The sequence below is a fragment of the Agelaius phoeniceus genome, chromosome Z (assembly GCF_051311805.1).
Source record: "Agelaius phoeniceus isolate bAgePho1 chromosome Z, bAgePho1.hap1, whole genome shotgun sequence".
Classification (NCBI taxonomy): Eukaryota; Metazoa; Chordata; class Aves; order Passeriformes; family Icteridae; genus Agelaius; species Agelaius phoeniceus.
The window spans coordinates 85,698,057-85,722,014 of NC_135303.1; the positions used below are offsets into that span (position 1 = coordinate 85,698,057).

At 58.2% G+C, this 23,958-nt stretch overlaps 1 protein-coding gene across 1 annotated transcript; it reads left to right on the forward strand.

The window, feature by feature from the left end:
- The first annotated feature begins 1,708 nt into the window (after positions 1-1,708).
- Positions 1,709-20,801, forward strand: ARID3C (AT-rich interaction domain 3C). Its single transcript, XM_077171651.1, has 8 exons — positions 1,709-1,747; positions 2,386-2,715; positions 14,152-14,230; positions 17,860-18,043; positions 18,248-18,492; positions 18,786-19,055; positions 19,236-19,325; positions 20,120-20,801. The coding sequence occupies exons 1-8, from the start codon at positions 1,709-1,711 to the stop codon at positions 20,260-20,262; spliced, it is 1,380 nt and encodes a 459-aa protein (XP_077027766.1). The 3' UTR covers positions 20,263-20,801.
- Positions 20,802-23,958: the final 3,157 nt, after the last annotated feature.

The following is a 23,958-nucleotide window of genomic DNA, read 5'->3' on the forward strand; positions in this document are numbered from 1 at the left end:
TGGAATCAAAGCCACTGTCCCTTGTGTCCCAGTGTTGTGGGGCAATGCTGCTCCCCAGGCATCCATGTAAATCCTAAGCTGCCCTGGCCAAAAAAAGCCCAAGGAAGGGAGGTGCTTCCTTTGCCCCCTGGCAAAGCTTCCTCCATAAAGAAGTCAGGAAAATCTGGCAGACAGGCAGGTGGAGGAAACAGTCAGGGGATGCTGCCAGTGGGCAGCAGCCAAGGCAGAGAGGCGCCGTGCTCTCACCTCGTCTTACATCCTTGTCTGGATCTGCAGACACACTTGATGATACCCTGGTGCCACAGTTTACCCCACTGCAAGCAGGGACACAGGGCAAGCCAGGAGCATTGAGCCACTCCAGTGACAGAGACATATGCCCTTGTTCTACCTGTGCCAGAAAGCCTCTTTGGGCATCCAGGCCACATTACAATCTGACCCCTCCAGCCAGGGGCCAGGCACCCACAGCACCTGCCACAAAGATCCCTTCGAAGTCCCAGGCTGGGGGTCATGGATCACATTGCTGTGATACCCCAGCCCTTGAGGATGGAGCTCAGGATTCAGCATTTGGAGCTTGCCCCAGACACCCCTTTGTGCCTGCACATGGATTGGTACCATGAGCACACACACCCACCTCCCCCAAAAAGGCACATGTGTGCACTCCTGCCCCTTCCAAGAGAGATTGCACACACCAACTGGTGAACACATGAAACACACACCCCCAAGTTCCCCACAAACACATAGAGGGCTTTTATTATTGTCCTATAAGAGCAAACACACGTGTGTGCACACTGCAGGCACTCAGCCCCTCTGACAGTGCACGCTGCTTCTCACATGGTGTGCATGGTCACTGCTCCAGGTGATGGACACACATCTTCCACACGCACCACCAGGGTGTTCACACCCCTTAAACCGCGGGCACACTCCCGTTGGTGTGTGGAGGCTCCCACACGTTTAATGCACTCACTTCTCCCACTGTGCAGAGGCACAGGGGTGCTCGACACCCTGCTTACACACGTGTGGGGGAGGCTCATCCATCCCACTGCAGGCAGGCAATGAGCACACACACACACTCACCTTCTCCCAGCACACACAGCTATCCACACACACAGACAGACGCTCTAAAAGGTGCGCGATGGATGCAGCACCCTCCTACACACGTGTGCACAGACCCCTCACACACCCTCCCTCCTTCACACTCCCTTCTCCTCACAAGTCTGTGTGTGCACAGCCTGCACACACCCCCACGCACTCCCCTCGTCCAGCACATGGACACAGACTGGGGGGTCTCCCAGCCCGCCGCGCCCCCGGCCCGGGTCCCGCTGCCTCCCGCGGCCGCGGGCCGGCTCTCGGCGGGCCGGTGCGGGGCGATCCCGCGGGGCTGCCGTAAGCCCAGCCCTCCCCGGGTGACTCCCTAGACGTGCGCTAGCAAATGGGAGCGGGGAGGGGTGTTGCTGTCTGACTGCCACTTGTTGCAAAAAAAAAAAAAAAAAAAAAAAAAAAAAAAAAAAAAAAAAAAAAAAAAGAAGAAAGAGAGAAAGAAAGAAAAGAGGGAAAAATCCCACCCACCCTCATCTGCTGCGGAATAAAAGAAATATCGGCGGGCGCGGCGCCATGTGAGCGCCGGGCCGGGGCCGGGACCGGGCGGAGCAGCCGGCCGTGCCCCCCGGGACGGCGGGGCGAGCCCCGGGCGGCGCTCGGAGCCGGCGGCATGGTGGAAAACCCCAGCCTGGCGGCCAAACCCGCCCTGGTGAGGGACGGAGCGGCCGGAGGGGCTCCGGCGACGCGGGGGTGCATGGCGGGAGCGGGGTAGGGACACCGCGTTGGACAGGGAGCGGGATCGGGATCGGCGATCCCGGTGGGAGCGGGAGGAGCGTCCCGAGAGGACAGGGCGCCCGACGAGACCTTCCGGCGGGATCGGGACAGGGTCCCCGGCGGGGACGGGCGGTGGGGGTTCTGCAGGAGAGGGTTCCTCGTCGGGGCGGATGTCTCCGTCGGGACCGGGGAGGAAAGGGGTCCTCGGTAGGACGCGGTTCGCAGTGGAACTGGGGCGGGAGTCCCAGCACGACACGGGTGGGATGGAGGAAGGAGACTCCTGGGGTCGGACCCGTGTCCGGCAGGAGCGGGGACGGCGTCGCCCGGAGGAGCGGGGATGTGGCACCGGAGGGCCGGGTCCCCCGCGGGGCAGGGTGCGGGGGGTCCCGGCGGGGGACGAAGCCCCTCCGGCGGCGGGAGCCGTGCCCGGCGCGGCGACGGCTCCGCGGGCAACTTTTGGGCAAGGCCCCCGGGAGTGGCGGGGAGAGCGGGTGGGGTGGGGGATGCTTCCTCCCTTCCCTCCTCCTCCTCCGGCTCCGGAGGCAGCGCTGAGGCCGTGCCCTGTGCCCGCAGCCGGCCGCCCCGCCGCGGGGGCCGGGGCCGGCGGGGGGGCTGCGCTTGGCGGCGGTGATGGAGAGCCTGCAGCGGCAGCAGGCGGCCCGCCTGGCCCGCGGCCCCGACGGCGCTCCCCGACGGCCCCCGGTGGAGCCCGGCCCCGGCCCCGGGCCGCCGCCCGCCGCTCCCCGCCGCCGCCCGGCCTCCGGCCCGCGCCCGCCGCTCGCCGCTGCGGGGGAGGAGGAGGAGGACGAGGAGGAGGAGGAGGAAGAGGAGGAAGAAGGGGAGCCCCGCGACCCACCGCCACCACCGCACCACGAATGGACCTACGAGGAGCAGTTCAAGCAGGTAAGGAGGCATCGCTGCCCCGGCACCGGCTGCTCCCCGCAGGCATCCCCGGTGTCCCCCCAAACTCGGGTTCAGCTTTCCCTGAGTGGACAACCCTTATGCCCCCCACTGCTCCCAAACCTTGTCTGTATCTCACCCTAAATGAGCAACACCACGCCCCAGCCCAGACCCACCCTGAGTGGACATCCCCCATATTCCCATTAACCCCCAGACATTATTGCAATCCCGCTCTAAATGAAACTCTGCCAGTATTCACCCACTGCCCCCAAACCTCATCCTTTCCTAAATGGGTACCCCCTGAATGCTCCTCACTTCTCCTATCCCTGAGCCCTGTCCCACCTTATAGGCATTGTCGTCATCCTATGTGCTCCCCATCTCACTGCTACTAAACCCCATTTCAGCCCTGCTTCATGACCCCACCTCGGTGTCCCCTGTGCCTGTCCCCAGGCCCTGCATCATGATAGGGTGTCCAGTGTCCAGGCATCTCCCTGTGCCCACCCTGATCTGTGCTCCATCCTGCTGCCTTCTATAACGAGTAAAACAGGCTGACCCCTGTCCACAGGGTTTTGCAGAGATGAAAAAGGGCAAGGGCTCTGGTGTGTGGTCACCCCAAGGAGCTGGCGAGCCATGGAGCTGAGTTCTTGTGTCTCTGCAAGGGCCAGGGTGTATTACAGATGGAGGAAGTAGCACATACACCCTGTCCCCTCATTCCTGGTGGGCGTAGGGGAGACCCTTCTGCAGCTGAGGACATGCGGAAAGGGCTTCAGGAGCTTTAGTAAAGGATGGAAGAAAAGTCCCCCTGTATTTAATGCGTGTGGATCTCATCTGAGCCGTGTTGTGCAAGCTCTGGTTTGCACACAGCATGCAGGGTGCCTCTGCATGCAAGGGTGTGGGCACAGCGTGCACAGCGCCAGGGCAGGTTTGTGCTCAGCTTCCTTGTGGGGGAGAGAGAGGCACAGTGGGTGACAGGGAAGATGTGGTGAGGGGATAGAACAGACAGAAATGTTGTCATACAGCTGTTGTGTGGCTTTTTAGGACGGTGCTGTTCAGGAACAGGAGGACGAGGGCACTTTGGTCTCATCCGATTCTGGCAGGAGAGCAAGGGAACAGCAGCAGGGACCCAACTTTTGGCTGCTTTGGGGGCGTGCTGCTGCCTTTTCTGTTTCAAATTGCTCAACACCTTGTTATTTTGGGGGACCGGGGCTCATCCCCTGCCTACAAGGCAGCAGGCAGAGGTGCAGACAGGGCACGGGCAGCACATTCCCCCCGGCTGTGCCCGGGGATGCCGCCAGAGCCTGGCGCTGCCTTGGAGCCGCCCGGGGAGGGCCGGGGTGGGTGAGCTGCACAGGCCAAACAGCTCGTCCGGGAAGTGTTACATTACACCCCGCTGCACAGAAAAAGGCTGACTGTCCGGTTCCCGGGGTCAGCCGGGAGGTGGGAAGCAGCTCCTCCCTCCCAGGGAGGCTAGGAAAGCATCCCCGGCATTTCTCGTCCTTCAGCCTCCCGCCCTGCCCCTGTCTGGGGCTGCCCGCGCTCCTTGTGCAGGGCAGGAATGTTGTGAACAGTGGGAGAGGGATGACAGGAGAGGTTGGGGTGCAGGATAAATCCTGCCACAGCTTCCCAGGGTGAGACCTGGCTCGTTCCTTGTTTACTCTCTTTGGGTTTTTTCAACCCTGTTTGGAAAAGTGATGGACCCCTCATCCAGAGACCCACGCCTGTGTTTCCCACCTTGTGGAATGTCCCAGCCAGCCCAGGGAACAACGGGATGTCCTTCTGCAGTTAGGAGCAGGCTGCAGTGCCAGCTTGCTTTGGGGTCTGCAGGGTGGCTGTCACTCCTGTCCCTCCCCTGGGATCATGCAGGAGGGGACATACCCCTGCCGGGGAGGGACATGTCCCTGCTGGGTCTTCCCCAGGCTGCAGGGCTGTGCCTCACCCAGCCTGGGGAACAGGTTCTCCACTCTCTGCAGGGACTCAGTAGGGAGGGTGGCTGTGCTTCAGCTTTTGGAGGTTTCCCAGGGATTGGGCTGTGATGCTGTGGGGGAGGTGAGGGGGCAGTGTGTGTGTCTGTCTGCTGGAAAGCTCTGGGGTAGTGGCAGTGTGGTTGTGAGGGTCCTGCAGGTGGAGAGAGACCCTTGTAGTGGCCAGAACTGTATTTCCCACCAGGACTCTCTGCTTGAAACTGCCCAAACCATCATGCTGTCACCCAGGGTGGGATTCAGGGCTTGTCCCTGCTCTCATCCTCCTGGATGGGGGCACAGCTAAGTGAACAGAGACCACCAAATCCAGGCTGTTTGGCAGAAGGTGGGCAGAGAGAGACTTCCCCCATCTCTCTGCAGTGGGGAGGATGTCTTGATGGGGATGGGGTGGGAGGTTGGTGCAGGACCAGCCAGGGAAGGGTTTCCACACAGCACAGTGGTGCTAAAAATGGGAGCAGAGGACGAGGTGGTTATGGCAAAACCCACCGAGTTAACAGGCAAATGCTGCTTTGCGCAGAGGAGCTTTTTGGGGAAATATCCCACATGTATGCTGTAGTTTTATGAGCTTCCTGAGGTGCTGGTTTGGGGAGGGGGGGCTGATGAGACCTTTGCTCTGACTGGGAGGGCTGCTGCAGTGTTAGGAGGCTGAGAGACCCCCTCACCCCTGCCTCTTGCATCAGCCCCCGGCGCCGGTTTATGTACATTGATAAGGACAACATAGGTAGAGACCTGGGCAAAGGTCTGGGAGGTCTCCACACCCAGGGCTGTCAGGCAGACCCAGCCCTGAGGTCGGGGGTACCAAGTGGGGTGTGATTATGCATTAGCCACGAACCCCAGCTTCCCCAAGGGCTGGGGTGCCTCCAGGTTTTGATTCTGTGGTGCTGCATTATGTTTGACTTGGAGGGCACGGGTAAGAGCCTGGTATTTCAGGTGCCAAGTTCAGCTCCATGAATTCAGCTTTCCCCCTAGGGAAACCATGCATATAGACAGGGATGGGTGTGCTGGTTTCCTCCAGTGATAGAAGAACAGCACCAGAACCCAGGGCTTTCTTCTCCATTCCCTGGGGTGGGAGGGACTCAAACATCTGGGCTTTGCATCCAGCTCTCTGTTAGCAGAGTGTTTGCTGGCAGGAGGATGCCCTCCCTGCCAGGGCCCCTCTGGCATGTTCACACCCATCTGTGAGTGGGGGGATCAGGATCCTCTGAAGCTCCTTCCTCCCTTCCCAGGAGCAGCTGCAGGGGTGAGCCCCAGCCAGCCCTTTAGGAACTCCAGAGTGTCTGGTAGCCTCAGTGGTTAATTTGGGGGTGGCTGGTTTTGCCAGCAGCTGTTTGCCATTATCCTCAGCCTAACCCTGGAGTGGCTGTTCCTCCTGCCTTGCCTGTCCCTGATGCCAGGAGTTGCCTCTTGCACCCACCCACCTGTCCTTAACATGCATTTAGGGAAGGCTTGCCAGCTGTGATGTGCGCATTCACATCTCAGAGCATGGAGGTGTGTGTGCCCCTGTAGGCAAGGACCTCCTCGTGACACAGAGGGTCATCCCAAAATGAATGGTGTGCTCCCTCCTATCTCTGTCCCTATTGCTTTCTCCTGTGGTGCTGTCCCTGAGGATGGAGAAATAGAGTCAGGAATGTTCAGGGAATGGAGGTGGCTGAAGAGGGGGACACTGAGGAGAGGGTAGTGGTCTCCATGCCACAGTCCCCTCCTCACCGTCAGTGTATCTTCAACCTATGGGCAGGACCAAGGGCTCCCAGGGCTAAATTAGAGGGTCTCTGGTTACACTGCAGAATCAGGGAGGGAAAAGTGGACACATTGCCCCATCCATGTCTGCCTGGAGGCTTTTCTCCAGCAAACCTGTGAGCAGAGCTGTGCCCCTAATCTGGGATCACCTGCAGCGAGGAGGTGGCATCAGCAGCAAGGGTCAGTGTGCCAATCCCTGGAACTCCAACAGCTCTGGCAACCCAGCAGCAGTGGAGGGCATAGGACAGGACAAGGGTGCTGCTGGGGTGTGGCTGGAAGGGCAAACAGAGGTGTTCTGGGGGTTTGCGTGCCCACAGACCAAACTGAGTGTATGCAGCTGTATAAGTCCACATGTAAGTGTGGAGGTACGTGTGTGTATGTGGACCCACCTGCGTGCCCCTGTGTGTAGCAATCCTTGGGAGGCCCAGTGTGTCTGTGTGGATGCACAGGAGCATGCAGAGCTTGTGTGAACCCATGGAAGTGCTGGAATGTGTTTATGGGTCCATATGAGCATGCAGGTGTGCATGGATCCATATGGCTGTGGGGGTGTGTGTGTGTGTGTGTGTGTGTGTGTGCCCACATGAGTCTGAACACACCCATGTACACCATGTACAGGCACACATGGGGTGTCCCAGTGTGTTTAGGCATCTGCATGCCCGTACCAGTGTCACAATCTTGGAATTGCATGGACCCTTGAGGCAGGGTTTGAGGGCTAAGCCCCCTCCAAGGCCACCTCTTGCCCAGCCCACAGTGCTGAGCAGTGGTGGTGGTGCCAGGCACCTGCTCCCATTGCTGCCCCCCAGGGCACTTCCTGGCCCCACTGGAGCCTATGGGATGCTCAGAGCCTCAGAAGCTGTCACAACACTATCTTCCAGAGGGAGGTCCAAAGGGTTTGGGAATGGGAGGTCCAAAGGGAATGGGAATGGGGCTCCAAGGAGGAGGTGTAAAAACTAGCTGAGGCTGTGAGAATACCCTCACTGTGGAGGGGAGAGGAGCACCATCAGGAGCTCACACTGAGGCTACTTCCAGCTCCCTCCCCAGCTGCCTCCCTGAAAGCAGATACCAGTTGAGTCTTTGGGGAGGATGCACCCCCTCATCAACTTGGGCCTCCAATAATCCACTAAGTGGGTTAATAATGGAGGTAAATCTCCTGTGCTGCCAGCCGGCTGGGCAGGTCTGCAGCGGGGAGGTCGGATCTCAGGTGGTGCAGTGTGGCCTCAAGGGGATGGATGGATGGATGGATGGATGGATGGATGGATGGATGGATGGATGGATGGATGGATGGATGGATGTGCACAAGGATTGTGTGTGTGAAGAGTGTGTAGGGATGCATAAGCATGGACAGGGTCTATGCAGAGGGGGAGCACATACAGGGGCTGTGTGAGTGTGCTTGCTGGGGCTGTTTGTCCAGGGTGAGGGTGCACAAGGAGAGCATGCACACGCGTGTGCATCTGCAGAGCAAGCTGCAGTGTGCACGAATGTGCAGAGGCTGAGCAGACTCTATGTGGGGGCTCTGGAAGCCTGTCCCCTGGGCACCCACTGAAGTTGCCTCTGTTGGTGAGGCTGTGTTCTCCATCATGCCTACAGAGCTCCATCATGCTCCAGAGCTTACATCCCATGTCTGTGGGGGGGCATGAGGGAGAACCAGGCCCAGATGCTCTTTCTGCTCAGGCACACAGCTCTTACATAGCTGAGGTGGGGGCTGGTGTTGCTTTCACAGGGTGTGGTTTGGGGCGGGCACCAGCCTTTCCTTCTGCATTGTCCCGTCAAAGAAGTTGCAGGAAGGGGCTGGGCCGAGAGGTGCATGGTGGGGAGGGGGATTGAACAGCCCATGCACATCCCAGGTATGCACACAGCCCCCCGTGGGTGCACCCCATACTCAGACAGCCCCACAGCAGCTGTGTGCATGCACAGACCTGGTGCTAGAGCATGCCCTATGTGCTCATCCATACAAGTACTATGGGGGTGCCTGTGTGTGTCCCCTGGGGACACCTGGGGTGGTGCTGGTCATGGACAGGGTGCCATGGCTCCAGTCATCTAGTAAGGGATTGAAGGGATTGTAGGGTGAATCACGACTTCAGTCACCCATGGAGGGATCAGGGGCGGGGAGGGGGACAAGAATGGAGGGGGAGGCAGACATGGAGAGGAAAGCAAGGATGGAGGGGGAGGCAGTGGCGGAGCAAGCGCCGATGGGTCAGGGAGGTTAACCCGAACAAATCCGCTCATTGACTCCCTGCCTGCTCAGCCATGAACGAGTAACAAGGGGCTGACCGTGGGGGACAGCCGGGAGCCGGGAGCGGATGGGGCAAGGGGCAGCCCCGGATGGGACAAGAGGCCTTGAACGGTGCCCATGGTGGCTCCCCACAACCGTGTGCTTGCTCTGGCTCCAGCCTGTGGGGGAGCCATGCCAGCGCCCCCTGCCTCAGTTTCCCCTCCTGCAGCGTGTGTTAAGCAGAAGGCTTACACAGAGTGCCCCACATCACGCCAGGGCCAGGCTGTGGGTGGGGGGCTCTGTCCCAAGGCCAGCGCTTGCCAGCCGAGCTTGCACGGGGCTGGGTTAATGTTTGCAGCAGGCAGGCAGCCCTCCCGGGAGCGGCTGCAGCGGCGGGAAGGGGGGTTCTAATGACCTGCCGGATCCGCCGCATTATCAGCGCTGATTAAACCTGCCTGCTCTATAAAGCGCCGTTAAATATTAAGCGTGATGACAGCTTTGAGGGGAGCCACAGCGCTGGGAGAGGTCTCCACACAGAGGTGTCCGGCCACGCTAGTGGGGTGGCTGCTGAGGTTGGTGGGATGTTGGGATGATGAGCACCCCGCACCCCTCGGGGCTGTGGCGTCAGGGGAGCAGCGTGCCCCCACGAGCCAGCGCTGCCTGCGAATGCAGCCGGCCGTCCCGGCACAGCCGTCCCGTAACCATTAACTTATTAACAACCGGTGGAAGAGGCGAGTGGTGGCTTGCAAGGTCAGGGGGTGGTTTGTGCCTGGCGGGGAGTGAATTGCCCCCCAGCTCTGGCTATGGGGATGGGGGGAGGGAGCCGCAAACCCTTAGTTTGTTGTGTGTGCCCTATGGCAGGGAAGACTCCAACTGTGGATACTGTTGGGATCCCTGAACCCCGGTGTGCTCAGGGCTGTGCCTTGACTGGGAATGATTATCTGCAGGGTAAACTGAGGCATGCCAGCAGGGCACAGGGGAGGACACACCAGTGTCTGGGTGCTTAGTTCTGCACCAACCATCCTCCTCGGGAAGGATCTCAGAGGCAGCAGTCGAGCTCTGGAGAGGTGCAGTGACTCCAAAACAGTGCATCAGCAGTCAGCCACCCGTGGTGTGTGGCTGGGGGGTGCAGGGAGGTGAGCATTACCTGGGTGTGCTGCGTGAACAGTGGCCAGATGGAAAAATTAGCAGTGTGGCTAATCAATGTAGTGGATATTAAGCAGCTCAGGGTTGGGGGGTTTGCATGGTGGGGGGGAGCTGAGCAGGGTCTAGGATCGATACAGCTCATATTAAGTGGATTAAATCCGGGCTGCTGATCTGAGCCCTCGCTGCCAGCAGGAGGTGGCAGCTGGGCGGGGACTGTGGGGGTCTCACTGAGATCATTTCTCTTGCCAGCAGGGCCCAGGGTGGGGGGGACTCACCAGGGCAAGCTGAAGTGCTTGGCAGGTGTGTGGGGACTCACACAGGGAAAGCTGAAGTGCCTGGCAGGTGGCTTAGCACCTCATCACATCCTGATGTGATGGTGGATCCTGATCCTCTTGTCTAGTGTGTCAGCTAGGCTAAGGGGTCTCAGGGACCCAAGCTTCATCTCTAGAAGCCCTCCTGGCTCCAGGAAAGTCATGTCCTGGGTGAATGAGTGGTGTTAACAATGTTACTTAATCGTGGGGAGGAGGAGGAGGAGGAAGCACAAGGCCTATTCACGTCCTGTTAATAAACCATGTTCGACCCACTGACCTTTAACCTGCCTGACAAGCCCCGTTATCCCCATCCCTTAAGGAATATAGATGTCGCCATGGCAATGGGATGACAGGAGGGAGCAGGTCTCAGAGCTACACCCAGCGCCCAGCGTGGGGTGTGGGATGAGGACACACTGAGCTAGTCCTGCACCAGCGCCCAGGCCAGTAGGGCCAGGTGGAGCTGGGGTGCGGGTGGGGTCCCAAGGCCAGTGGGGTGGCCAAGCATGGATGGGTCCCCGAGGCTGGCAGAGCAGGGCTGCGCTGCACACCGGCGGCATATTGATCCCAGGGCTTGACAGTTTAATACTTCCGTTTATAGAGGAATATAGTTACATCGATGGCGTTAAATGAGTTACTAATTATATCAATACAAACACGATTAAAAGGGTCCTTGCTCATAGGTCACCACAAGCAGGAGCCGCTGCTTGTGTTGCACAACTGCCCCTGGGCAAGGCTCAGACCACTGCTCCAAGGCGTGTGGCAGGGGGATGCTCTGGGGCAGCATGTGCCTTGCAGGGTCAGGGGTGCCCATCCATGTGGAGTGCCTGTCCACATGGATGCTACAGGGTTTGTGTGTGCATATATGGGGTTGTGTGTGTCTGTTTGGGGTTGTGCACGCATGTATGGGACTCTGTTTGCCCATTTGAGGCTGTGCATGCCCAGCTGGGATTTGTGTGTGCTGTCAGGGTTGTGCATGCCTGTCTAGAGTCATGTGTTCTGTTCTGGGGTTGTACATTCCCCTCCGGGGTTGTGAGTGCCTGTCCAGAATTGTGCATGTATACATGGGGTTGTGAATGCCTGTCTGGTGTTGTGTGTTCCAGTCTTGGGTTGTGGGTGCACGTACAGCAACGTGCATGTTCCATCTGGGCTGTGCGTGCACATTTGGATTGCGTGCCCATGATGTGTGTATGGGGTTGTGGATGCTCCTGCAGTCTGGAGTGTGCCCATGGAAGTCTGGGCACACACCAGACTGCTGCACCTGCCCGTGGGAGGCTGTGCACTTCCAGATGTGGCTGTGTGTGCCTGTGTAGGGATTTTTGCCCCTGTGTGTTGTGTGTGCATGTGCACCACAGGCTTTTGCACGCTCCTGTGATGTTCTGTGTGTCCCTGAAGGGCTGTGCGCACCAATGCAAGGTTGTACAGGATTGTACATACCCATTCCACCTTCTGTGTGGCACTAGAGGGATCTGTGTCCCTGTACAGGGTTGTGCTTTTGCTTATGTGGAGCTGTGCAATGCCCACAAGGGGCTGTGCACACTCCTGTGGGGTTGTGTGGACCCACACAAGGCTGTGCACACCTGTGGGGTTGTGCAAGCTCAGGTGTTGTTGTGTAGGGTTGTCTACACTCACATGGGCTTGTGCACCCCCATGTGGGATTGTGGCAGCCCTTGTGGGGTTATGCACACCCAGGTGAGGCATGTGTCCCTGCACAGCAACTATGTGTGACCCAGGAGACCTCTTCTCCAGCCTGGGCATCCCCAAACCCCATGGAACACCCCATGCATCCCAGGCGTACCCAGGGGTCATGCCAGCTTGTCCCCAGTTACTCAGCTCTGCTCTCATCTCCACTTAAAAGCTGACCTTTGCTCCCCGTTTGATGTAATGTGTTTTTGCATCTCAGTGTCCCACAGATAAAAGGTTAGAGGTTAATAAACAGTGGAAAAATAGAACCTGGCCCTTGGTGGTCACACCTGTTTTGGGGCCTGGAGTCAGTAGCAGCCCGCTCTAGGGGGGATCCCGCCTGCATCCATGGGAGGAAAAACATGAGTGGCACCCAGGGAAGAGGTGTGTGGGTGCTGAAGCCCATGCACTAGGCGACCCTCAGGAGGGCCGTGGCTTCACCTTGCAGTGGGTAGTTGCCAATTCTGGGGGTTTGCCCCTGCCTTGACAAGCCAGATGTCAGGGGATGTCAAAGCGCTTGGTGTGGAGGCCTTCCAGAGGCAGGGACGGGCAGAAAAATGCCAGCAAAGCTTGGCTGACACAGCCTTCCTGGGGCAGAAATCAAAGCAGCCCCCTGGAGCTCTGCTCGGAGCCTGACCTAGTTAGTGCAATCAATGGTTCAGGGACCTCCTGGAAAAGAGCAGGCGATAGGGAGTGAGGAAGGGAAGACTGCGGTGAAGAGGGACACAGTACTGGGGTCAGGGCACTCCAAGAGCACCCAGCTGCAAGGAGGGGATAGGTAAGTGGGATCCAGAGAGTGGGGAAGCAGTGCAGAAGGAGCTCCATGGAGCCAGGCAGTCAGCACCTGTGAGCAGGGTGAGAGTCTGGGAGTTGTACCCCTAGACAAGTTAGGGACAGTCAGTTAACACCGCTCTGTCTGACAAGGGACAGGCACCTGAGTTCGACTAGGGACTGAGTTAGGTGTGTCTATTCAGTGGTGGGAACCGTGGGGTCTGTAGAAGCATCCTCACATCCCTGTAGGTCCCCACATTCCCCCATCCCTACATCCTACATCTCCATGTCCTCAAAGTCTCTACACCCCACATCCCTACATTCTCATATCCCTGTATTCATGTTTTCTGATTCCATCCCTGCATCACCCCATCCCCGTGTCCCCTGAATCCCTGCAGACCCACATCCGTACATTCCTGTATCTCTGAATTCATGTGTCCCCGTGGCATCCACCCCCATCCCCGCATCCCCGTGTGCCTGCAGCCTGACGACCCTTAAGCGCAGCTCCCTTTATCTGTCTGGTGAATGATGTTCTGTGTGGAGCGGGGGTGTGCTCCCTTTCTATTGTTTTTTAACGGCCTTTCCCAGCACAATTGTTTTTTAAACGACTCTATTTTGTGCCTGACTTTGTTTTCCAGCTTGCATTTCTTTGTATACGTTTTGGAAATCCATTCTGGACTGCTGAGTTTTGTTTCTTTTCAATGGCTTTAAATTCTTGCCGGGCTTGCTGGGAGGAATTGGTGTCTATAGTGTCTTCGATTGGTGCTAATTTTTCCTTCATGTGCTCTGACTTTTACTGCTGGGCCATCGATCTGGCAGGCTCCAATTTGTCATGGTCACTCAGGCGCTGTGCTGGAATCAGGCGAGCCCGGACTCTCACAGGGAGCCAGCACTTGGTGTCCCTGATGTAGGGGCTCCACTCACCTTCCCAGTGCTGTCCCTCAGCTCAGGCTGTGTCTGTGTGTCCAGACCATCCACCATAAGTGTCCTCACAGCCACATGTTTCTGTCTGTGCAATCCTGGGCACATGGCAGCCCTGGCACTTGCACCTCTCTTGATGGTACCCAGTGGTATGGTCGAGCCAACTTTTCCTTCCCCAGGATGGGATCATCCCCCACTGTTCAGGTGGGCCTGTGTCCCTGTGGGGAATGAGGATGCTGATCCCATGCTGGGACTTGGGGAACACCAACACTTGGCAGTGCCAGAGCAGAGCTGAGCATGGTGATCCCGGGCTCCTCTCTGGGGCTTGGGGTTTGCTGATGCCTCTGGGCTGTGATTCTTGCATGTAAGAGGGTGAGGGGCAGGACAAACTGAGGCACAGACCCAGCATCTCTGCAGCAAAGATTCAGAATAGTCATTGGTTTGTGGGGAGCCCGTGCCAGACCCAAGGCACAGGGAGAGCCCGCACCCAGGCAGAGGATGTGTCAGGGGATTCTGTTAGGGGTGCACAGAGAGCCTCTTGTTGCTGGCAGGGCAGGCAGGTGGGGCCAGGGGTGATGCCAGGTTCTGGCACAGGCAGTGCTCAGCCCCAGGCACTGCTACCCTCCCCATTCTCACCTGCATGTGCTGGAAGCACTGACCCCTCTCTCTCTCCTGCCTCCAGCTCTATGAACTGGATGAGGACCCGAAACGCAAGGAATTCTTGGATGACCTCTTTGGCTTCATGCAGAAGAGAGGTAAAGGTGGGTGGCTGGGGTGGGTGCCACTGCCACCCCTGCCTCGGCTGCTGGTGGGGGGTCATGGTGTGTTGCTCTCTGGCTCTGAGCTGCTCCAGGTCTCTGCAAATCCCTCAGGCAGGTGTTGTGGTGCTCCCCCTGGGCCTCCCCCCAAACCCCAAGCTGGGGCAGCTGTCCCAGATATCCCATTATCAATGCCCAGCAGGGATGCCCGCTGGAAACACCTGGTGGGGGACATACCCCCTGGTGACAAGCATTAGCAACAACCCTTAATGAAGCCCATTAGCAGTTTTCAGGACGTTTTAGGGATGCCCGGTGGGAATGCCCTTGGCAGTGCCTTTAGGGCTCCCTGTTAGCAGCGCCTGGTGAGGATGCCCACCATCAGCATCTCTCAGCGATGCCTGTGATTTGCGGGAGTGGGGCCAGCACTCCGGGCAGCGCCGGGCACCCAGGGGTTAAGGGCTCGCCAGCCAACCCATCCTCATCGGAAATCTTTGCTATCGGCATGGGGAGCCGAGCCGGCTCCCGGGGACTCGATAAATGCTTTAACCTTCGCCCTCCCCGGCCGGGCCTGCGACAATTAAAAGTTGCCGAGCGCGGGCGTGTGGCCGGCCGTATTAATTAGAGCCTTTTGCTGGTGTGTGGATTAATGAACAAGCCGCTCGATAGCCAGTAAACCCCAGGCAGAGGTTAATGCCGAGCTAATTAACGGGGAAAGGCTGAGGGGGGTGCAGGAGCTTTGGGGCTGGCTGTGCATGGGGCGAGAGAGGGCAGAGGGGGCAGTCGCCTGCATGCCCTGACCATTGGAAGGGTGGTGAGGGTCCCCACCTGGCTGTGGGGCTGCAGAGATTGAGTTCTGGGTTGGGCTGGGACACCACATACTTGTTGCAGTCACGGGTGTGTGGTGAGTGGCTGGCACGGCCGGAGGGCTGCAGCCCCCCAGCCTATGCTGGGGCCTGCTGTAGGCTGTGGGTGGGCTGGGTACTGCCCCATGGGTGCCCCCTGGCCCTGGTGCACAGCTGTGGGGAGTGAGTGGGAGCATCAGCACTACCTCGGCCCTCCAGCATCCATCAGCTACAAGATTCATGGGCTGTTCTGCAGCTTCATTATCTCTCTCTCCAGAGCTAATTAACTCCCTCGCTATTGGGGCCGGGGCTAATTAAGTAAGTGCCTGCTGGTGTGGGGATGAGGGAGGGAGCCTAATGCTTCCCTGACAGTGCTGCTCCACATCCCTCTGTGTCTGGATGTCCCACTCCTGTGCCCTCCATCCCTTCTGTCCTGCCTCCCCCTGAGTGGGTGCCATCCACTCGGAGGGGAGGCAGGGTGTGGGTGCATAGGTGCAGGTGTGCAGGGATTGGTGTCCATGAACCTTTTGGAGGAGACAGGGATTTTGGACTGGGATACCCAAGAGAAAGGGGACAGAAGGACCGAGGGGCAAGGACAGCATCCCAGGGGTTATCAAGAGCTGGGTAAGAAGCAGCACCTGAGAACCACTGCAGGTGCAGGTGCAGCTGGGGCACCCAGAGGTGCATGGGCAAGGGACTGTGACACCCAGGCTGTGTCCGCAAGGTCTCCAGGAGGGATTGATGTTCACAGAGTGAGCCGTGCTGAAAGAGACTGCATCCCGCCAGCTGTCTGTCAGGACAGTATCAGCACTGACATTTGTCAGCAGAGTGGGAGATTTGTAGGGCTGAAGAATGGGTTGGGGGGCAGACCTTCTGAGGCCACCCCATGGCACAAGGGCACAGCTGGCCCTGGTGGCTCATGGAGGCTGTGCCACCACCACCATCAGACACAGGCAGTGGGGCAGCTCATGGCCATGCCGCAATTTCTATGGCATCTCAAAGGCAGTAATCAGGGACAGAAGGGGGCTATTTCTGCATTTGCTTACTGGGGTCTGCCGGCCGCCCCCCGTTTCACCACCAAGCTGAGTGCCCTGCTGATAATACGGGGCTATTAATCAGTCAAGGTGCTAATTGCAGCCCCACAATTGCTGCAACACCTCCCTAGGCTTTTGTGCCCTTCGCCCTGGCTGTGGCTAGAGCCATCACTCTGTGGGGATGCAGACAGGTGCCTTTGTCAGTGGGACAGGCATTGGCTGCACGCCCCACACAGCCCTGAGATTAATGGTGAGGCACGTTCATAAGGCTGGAGATGGGAGAAGAGAAATCTATAGGCCATTGGCTGGGGGCTGAGACCCTGAAAACTCACTGTTTGGGGGTGAGGAAGAGTCCTCAAACTGGCCCCCCGAGGTGATGGGTCTTGTGCCAGCAGCCCTGAGCAGAGCTGGCGAGCTGCTGACAGCAGATGTCAAGTCAATATCTCTGCCTTTCTCCCAAGAGGATAAACTCCTCTCCCCCTTCCCGACCTGGTGAACAACACAGACACACACAAAAAAAAAAGTTAAATGAACTCAGTAAAAGAATAAAAAGAGCTCATTTTTCAGGCTTATGTGAAGAAGCCAAGCCAATATCAGGGCCATAAATTAGGGATGCTGGAGGCTGGCGGTGAATGACGGCTTCGTTTGAGGGGCAAAGCGCAGTCCTGACAGCCTCCCTCGGCCAAATGGATGGCTTTCCAATACTGCCTGTGCCCCGCCACCTCGCAGGAGGAATAAATAGGGGGTGGAATGGCACAGGATGGGACAGGGTGGAACGGGATGTGATGCTTGTCCCTCCTCTGCCCACTTCCAGCAAATACCCAGACCCTCCTCTGTCCAGCTTCCAGCAAATGCCCAGACCATCATCCCAAGGAGGCATGGAGCACAGCAAGGCTGTGAGGTTTTTTGGGGGTGCTGAGAAGGTGGGGAGGGATTTTAGCCAGACTTGGTGGCTGTGGAGACCATGCTGATCTATACTGGGCTCACAGAACCCTGGTGAACCCACGTTCCCTTGCCCCATTGACTTGTAAAGGAGGATGATGGTGGGGCACCAGGGGTCAGGGTCTCTGATGAGAGCAGTTGAAGAGGATTTGGGGTCAGGTTTCTTGAAGCAGGGCACTAAAGTCCTTTAAGCAGAGGAAATTTCTGGGGCCATCTGTAGGGTTAAGAGGTTTTTCAGGAACTCTTTGAAAGAGTCTGGAGCTGGAAGAGAAAACCTCTCCTTAGATAAATAGTAGGGTGAGTCCTCCCAGAAGGGTTGTGAGGGTCATCCCTCTACAGAAAGGTTACAGGATGGGTTACTTTTTAAAGTGTAGATGGAGTCTCTCTTTATGGAGCTCTGAAAGAGCATTACAGAGTGAATCATTCTAGGATGCTCTGAGAGATTTCATAGATTGGTGCTGTACAGATAGCTCTGAGAATTGTAGGGAGACAATCTTATCTAAGGGTATCTGGAGGGGGTACTTTGCCCATCCCACTGAGGCTCCATATCCCAGAGAGCATACCCAGATGCACTGACAGCTCCATCAAAGGTGACCCTGTGCCAGCATGCTGGGGTGCCACTCTCCCAGGCACCCTGGAGTCCTACCTGCACCCCAGGTGCCCATGGGTGCTCACCTGGGCATGGAGAGATGCGCTTCCCATTGTGGATACCTGCAGTGGCAGTGGGGAGAGGGTGGGGGCTGTGATCCCAGGTGCAAAGGGCCTTGTGGGCAGCCCCCCACACCCTCTTGTGTCCCCTGTGTGCCTCTGGAAGGAACACCAGTGAACCGCATCCCCATCATGGCCAAGCAAGTGCTGGACCTGTACACACTGTACCAGCTGGTGACAGACAAGGGTGGCCTGGTCGAAGTCATCAACAAGAAGATCTGGCGGGAGATCACCAAGGGTCTCAACCTACCTACCTCCATCACCAGTGCTGCCTTCACCCTCCGCACACAGTGAGTGCCTGGCGGCATGGCAGGTGGGGAACATTGCTCCCGGGACACCTGCTCAGATGTCCCAGAGCCCTGGATGGGGTCGGACATGGAGTACCACAAAGGTGGTTGGAGGGCTCTGCTCCTTCCCAAGGGCTCTTTGCTCAGCACGGGGCTGGCTGGGAGGTGCACGGCTGTGGATCTCCCCCTGGCTCTCTCCCTGTGCAGATACATGAAGTACCTGTATCCCTACGAATGTGAGAAGCGGGCACTCAGCTCTCCCGGAGAGCTCCAAGCTGCCATCGACAGCAACCGTCGGGAGGGGCGCAGGCAGACTTTTGGCACAGCACTCTTCAACTACTCGCCAGCCAGCACCCCAACCCTGCTGGGCACCCCCAAAATGCCTCTGCCAGCTCTTAGCATCTCCACTCACAGCTGTGGCCAGCTCAGCCAAGTGCACAGCGTTAAGAAAGGTGGGTGAGGATCCCATCTTCCCAGAGATGGACACTGCTGCAGCAGCAGGGATGTTTCCCTGTCTGCTCTTGACCTTTTTTTGCTGAGGGAAAATAGGAACAATGTTGTTCTTTTAGTCCCTTTCAGAGAGTGAAACCAGTGTATTTTCCCTGGCTTTGGAGAAGGAGCAAGCTCAGATGTTGGGAGGGGTGGCCTGCCCTGCCCCATTGCTGGTGGGGTGGAGTTGGCACCGCTGGGGATGGTGAGGTGGGGTGGTGATGAGGGGCCCACTGAGCTCTCTTGGTCATTGCAGAGGATGGAATGCTGGCAGCATCAGTGCCGGGGCGCATCGCTATCCCGGTGGGACTGGCCAGCCACCATCTCACAGCAGCCCAAGCAGCAGCTGCCTCACAGGCAGTGGTGCTGGAGCAGCTGCGGGAGAAGCTGGAGACAGGGGAGCCCCCAGAGAAGAGGGTGGCCCTGACAGCAGAGGAGCAGCAGCGGCTGGTGCAACATGCACTTCAGCACAACCTCCTGGCCATGGCCTCCCAGTTCCCCATGAACATCAAGATCTCCAACCGAGGTAAAGAGATGCAACACCCCAGCCTTGGCCATCCCTTTCTCTGGCACCCAAGGTGGCAGCAGCAGCATCCACTGGAGAGGAGTGTGGATGCCCATAGGGACTGCGTCCTGGCTTATCTGTCTCGGACAGGTTCTTGTTTCTGTTTCGCTTAACTCTCATATTGGTATTTCCTTTCCCCAGATGACAGACAGGAGACCGCATTGAACCTGTCCACCAACAGCATTAGCAGTATCAACATGTCAATAGAAATAAATGGAGTTGTCTACACAGGTAAATAGAAGGGCCGCTTGGCCCGTGTAATTGCGGCCGGGAAATCCAATAACTTATAGCCACTGCCTGGCCAGCAAGTCCTTCCTTCAATCTGATGTCTTTACTATAAAATCCATCGTAATGAAGTGGCAGGGCTTGGGGAGAGGGGGCAGGAGGAGGAGGGGGTTGACAAGGATGGAAATTGGCCCAAAGCAGGTGCTAGTGATGAAGGGCTAAAGTGGGGGGTGAATAGATGGACAGATGGACAGACTCTGAGAAGTGACCCCGCACCTAAGGTCATTCCACACCCCAGGGTCCCAAAGGCAGGGCTTGGATTTGTGGTCAGCCCAAAGCTTTTGTGCTCAGAGGGTCTCTGGCTGGGTGTGGGACTTGGCTGATTGCAGAACATGGTGCAGGGAAAGATGTTGGGGTGTTTTGGTGGAGCAGAGGATCCTTTGTGGTGCCAGTGTGCACCCCAGATCCCCATCCCATGCTCCCCAGATCCATGCCTGTCCTGCTGAGACACCCCACAATTAAAATCAATGGCTTTGCCTTCAGAACTTAAATATTTAATGAGCAGGAAAAGTCAGGGCTAAGCCTCATGAGGGGCTGCCAGCCAAATGGGCCCTGGGCCATCCCACGGGCTGTCCCACACAGGCAAGGATGACTGGGTTGGAGGAGACACCACAAGTGATGAAAGGGGGCTGAAGCCCCTATGAGTCTTCATCCCGCTCTCCCCAGCCTGGGTGCGTGGAGCCAGGTGAGTCGATTCTCCAACCCTGGGCTGCCCTAACCTGCTTGTTCTTGTCCCCCAGGTGTCCTGTTTGCTCGCCGGCCCTCAGCCACCCTGGCACCTGGTGGAGGGAGCACCCAGACCCGTCCAAACCCCATGCCAGCCCCAAACCCCCTGCTCCCAGCCTCCTCTCAAAGCCACACTCCCACTAGCACCTCTCTGTAAGGCAGATGTGCCCCCACCCTGAAAACAGCTGGGAGTGCCCAGAGTCCGGGGGCTGAGCTGTGGGACCCAGCTGGACCACCAGGGTGGGATGGGGGACCCAAAGGTGTCTCTTGCTGCAATACTGAGCTGTGTCCATGCAAGGCTGTGAACACCCACGCGGGCCCTTTCGTCCCTTATCCCCACGCGTGCCCTCTGACACACACACACACACACCCACACACCCACCCATATTCTTTCCCAAGGCACCACCCCCAGGTGACCCTCCCATACATCTCCTGCTGCCCTGATGCCTGGGGGACCCCCGGGACCTGCATGCTGCATCCCCTACATCCTGCAGCCCCTAACCCACCTCGCTGCACGCACTGCTGCCCCTGTACACGCCTCAATGCATACACTGTATCCCCTGCACACACCCTTGGTGCCCACGCTGCCTCTCCATACACACCCTCCGTGCAAACACTGCAGGCACGATATGCCCCTATAAATTGTAGCCCCTATACGCTGCAGCCCTGATACACATACTGCACCCCCTACCCACTGCAGACGCCCCTACCCAGTCCTCCTGCACTGCCTGGGCTTGCTGTCCCTGCCCTGAGACACCCCCAGGGTGGTGGCATCTCAGCCCCCCAGGTCCTCAGCTCAGGGGGATCACCGTGGGGGGGGCAAATAATGGGGATATTGGTGGGAATGGTGGGGGTGAAGCTTATTGGGGTGTGGCTGGGGTTGGGGGTTTATGTCGGGGAGGGCAGGGTTGCCCAGCAGAGCCCCCCACCACCAAAGAGACTGCCTGGGTGCAAGGGTCCCCAGATGGGTGACAGGGGGAGAAGAGGGCACTCCGAACTACCTCGTTGGGGCTGGGCAGGCGCCTCCTCCTCCTCGTGTGTGCCCCACAGTGCCAAAGCAGGGGAGCGTGGAGTGGTGCTCTCCTCTACCTCAGCGCGGGGGCTCGGCGGCGCCGGCTGCTCCCTGCGCTCCCACTGTGGCCGTGACTCCGTCTGTCTATTAAAGGAAACAAACTCCTGAACCAAACCGGTGCTGACGATTATGTGCAGGGCATGGTGCCACCCACCGAGCTCCAGGGCCCAATTTGGAGGTGCAGGACACCCCAACATGCTGGGGTAACACCTGTGGTGCCTGAGGTTTCACAGCCCACCTCATGCTTGCCTCCAGCTCAGCTTCTGGGAACTCTCAAGTTGCAAACGGGTGCCCTATGCCCACCAGAGCTCACAGACATGGGCTGGATCAGACAGGGCACCAGCTCCTGGTGTGCCAGCCAGGCTGTGGGGCTTGTCCCCATGAGCCTCCAGTGGCAGCTCACCCATGGGTGGGGATCCTGTTAGGCTGCCCTGTGCCAGGGAAGGAAACATGACACTGGAGCTGCTGAGACCATGTCCATGGGGCTGTCAGGTTGGACCTGGTGAGATGCCAGCAGTAATGCACCAGCCTGGCACCTAAGCAGTGCCCACAGAGGACACAGGTGACCATGGTGGAGCTGGGAGGCGCACATACATGTGGGTGGTGGCTTGTGCTCCCTTGTACAAACTCAGTGGCATGTACACTCAGACTGTCACACTCAGGCTCGCACATGGGCTTCCACACGTGTGCAGCCACCTGTACATTTGAAGAGGCACAGGGGACCCCCGTGGGGACAGAAACTCCTGTCTGAGTCCCCCATCACTGAGGCCAGACTCGGACCCCTGGGGACACACAGCTTCCCCGGGGACAGCCGCAGTTCCTCAGGTACAGCCCCAGCTCAGCCCTTCGAGGACAGGCCCCATTCCTCCGGGAACAGCCCCAGCCCCTCAGGAGCACCCACAACCCAGAGTCCCGCCGACATTCCCAGGGCAAAGGGGCACCCCAGCCCGGACCCCGAGCCCACCCGGGGGAGCGGTGTCGCTGTCCAGGGTGCTGCAGCAACGCTGCCCGCCCCGGACCCAGCCTCGGGACACGGGGGTGACGCGGAGGGTGGGGGTGTCACGCTGGGAGGGCATGGGGGTGACACAGAACCCCTGCAGAGGACTGGTGGTCTGGCGGGTCCACCCCTGTCTTCTGGCCACAGGGGATGGAGAAAGGTTCATGAACAACAAGGGGTGTGTGCATGTGTGTGGGGGTTGTTTGTGAGTGTACCAAGCAGAGCTGGGAGTGGGATTGATGCAGCCTTAATTGGGGTCTCGTGTCCCTTTGCACTGCTGTGAAATGCTGGCCGCGGCTCATTGAGCAGCGCAGCCCCAGGGAGCCGGCAAGGGCACATGCGGGCCCGCGTCCCCACTCATTACCGGGCTCGGAGGGTGATGTGTGCATCCGTGCTCCCTGGGGAGCTCGGGGACACAGCTGCTGTCACCTGAGTAACCAGCCGTGATTGATGCCTGCTTCCCCATGTCCCGCAGGGACTGTAATTGAGCAGGAGAGAGAAGGTGGAGGATGAGGGGACAATCCAGCCCAGCCGATGGAACATTGAATCCAGCTGCAGCACTGGGCCGGGGCCAAGTGGTTGAACCAGTGTGCCCCTGCAGGCTCCAGGGATGGGGACGTGGCCAAAGGCCTGCTCTCATTCCGCAGGAGCAGGGAGCAGGCTCCATGTGCTGGGCTGTGGGCAACCAGTGCTGCAGCTGCAGCCCCCTTCTGTAGCTATGATGTTTTCTGAAAAATCCTCTCCTAAGGATTTCTTTCTCCTGAGAAGCTGAGAAGCCTCAAGAACAAAATGTAAACAATGATTATCAGCTGCTGTGGAACGCAAGAGGTGCATCTGTGATTGGTCTCATGTAGTAGTTTCTAATTAACGGCCAATCACAGTCAGCTGGCTCTGACTCTCTGTCCAAGACATAAGCTTTTGTTATCATTCCATTCTTTTTCTATTCTTAGCTGGCCTTCTGATTAAATACTTTCTTCTATTCCTTTAGTATAGTTTTAATATAATATATACCATAAAATAATAAATCAAGCCTTCTGAAACATAGAGTCATCATTCTTGTCTCTTCCCTCATCCTAAGACCCCTGCAAACACCGTCACACCCTTCCAAGGCTTGCAAACTGGATGGAACTCTGAAGGGTGGATGGGGACAGTCCCAAAGCCCACCTCAGTGCTGCCTGAGTTCCTCAGCTCAGGGTACTGGGTGGTCTGGGACCCTCTAGTACAGGCATTTGTGTGTTTGGGGCATTGCCCATCACGCTGGGCCCAGTCCATGGTAGGGCTGGTTCCCTCTGAGCACAGGCCATGGCTTAGAGAAGCAGAGGCCATGGCCGTGTGCCCAGCCCTGCCCCCCTGCAGCCCCCGGCCCCTGCTGCAGCCCCCGGGCACTCCTGCTAATGAAGCCGTTTCTATTTGTTGCCTTTGTGGAACAAAGCTCAGCTCTTCGCCCTCTGAAGATCCCAGGTATCGATCCCTGGGAAGAAAAGGCAGCGCACACGAAGCCTCAGCCTTCTCCTGCTGCCTGAGTGCTCTGCACAGCTCCTGCAGGGGATCTGGGGGGCATGAGGGCTGCTGGGGCACTAGGCCACCCCACAGCTCCCTCCTGCATCCTGTACGATGCTCAGTTGGAATGTACCTGTAAGGACAACGATTTTTCAGGGCACAGTGGGTTTAGCTTTCAGCAGAGGGCAATGGGAGGGTTCCCCAAAGCCATGCAGCCCACATTATCAGTGATGTTAGCAAATACCTGCTGTAAGCAGATAGTTTTTATCTAAAGAGTGGCCTGG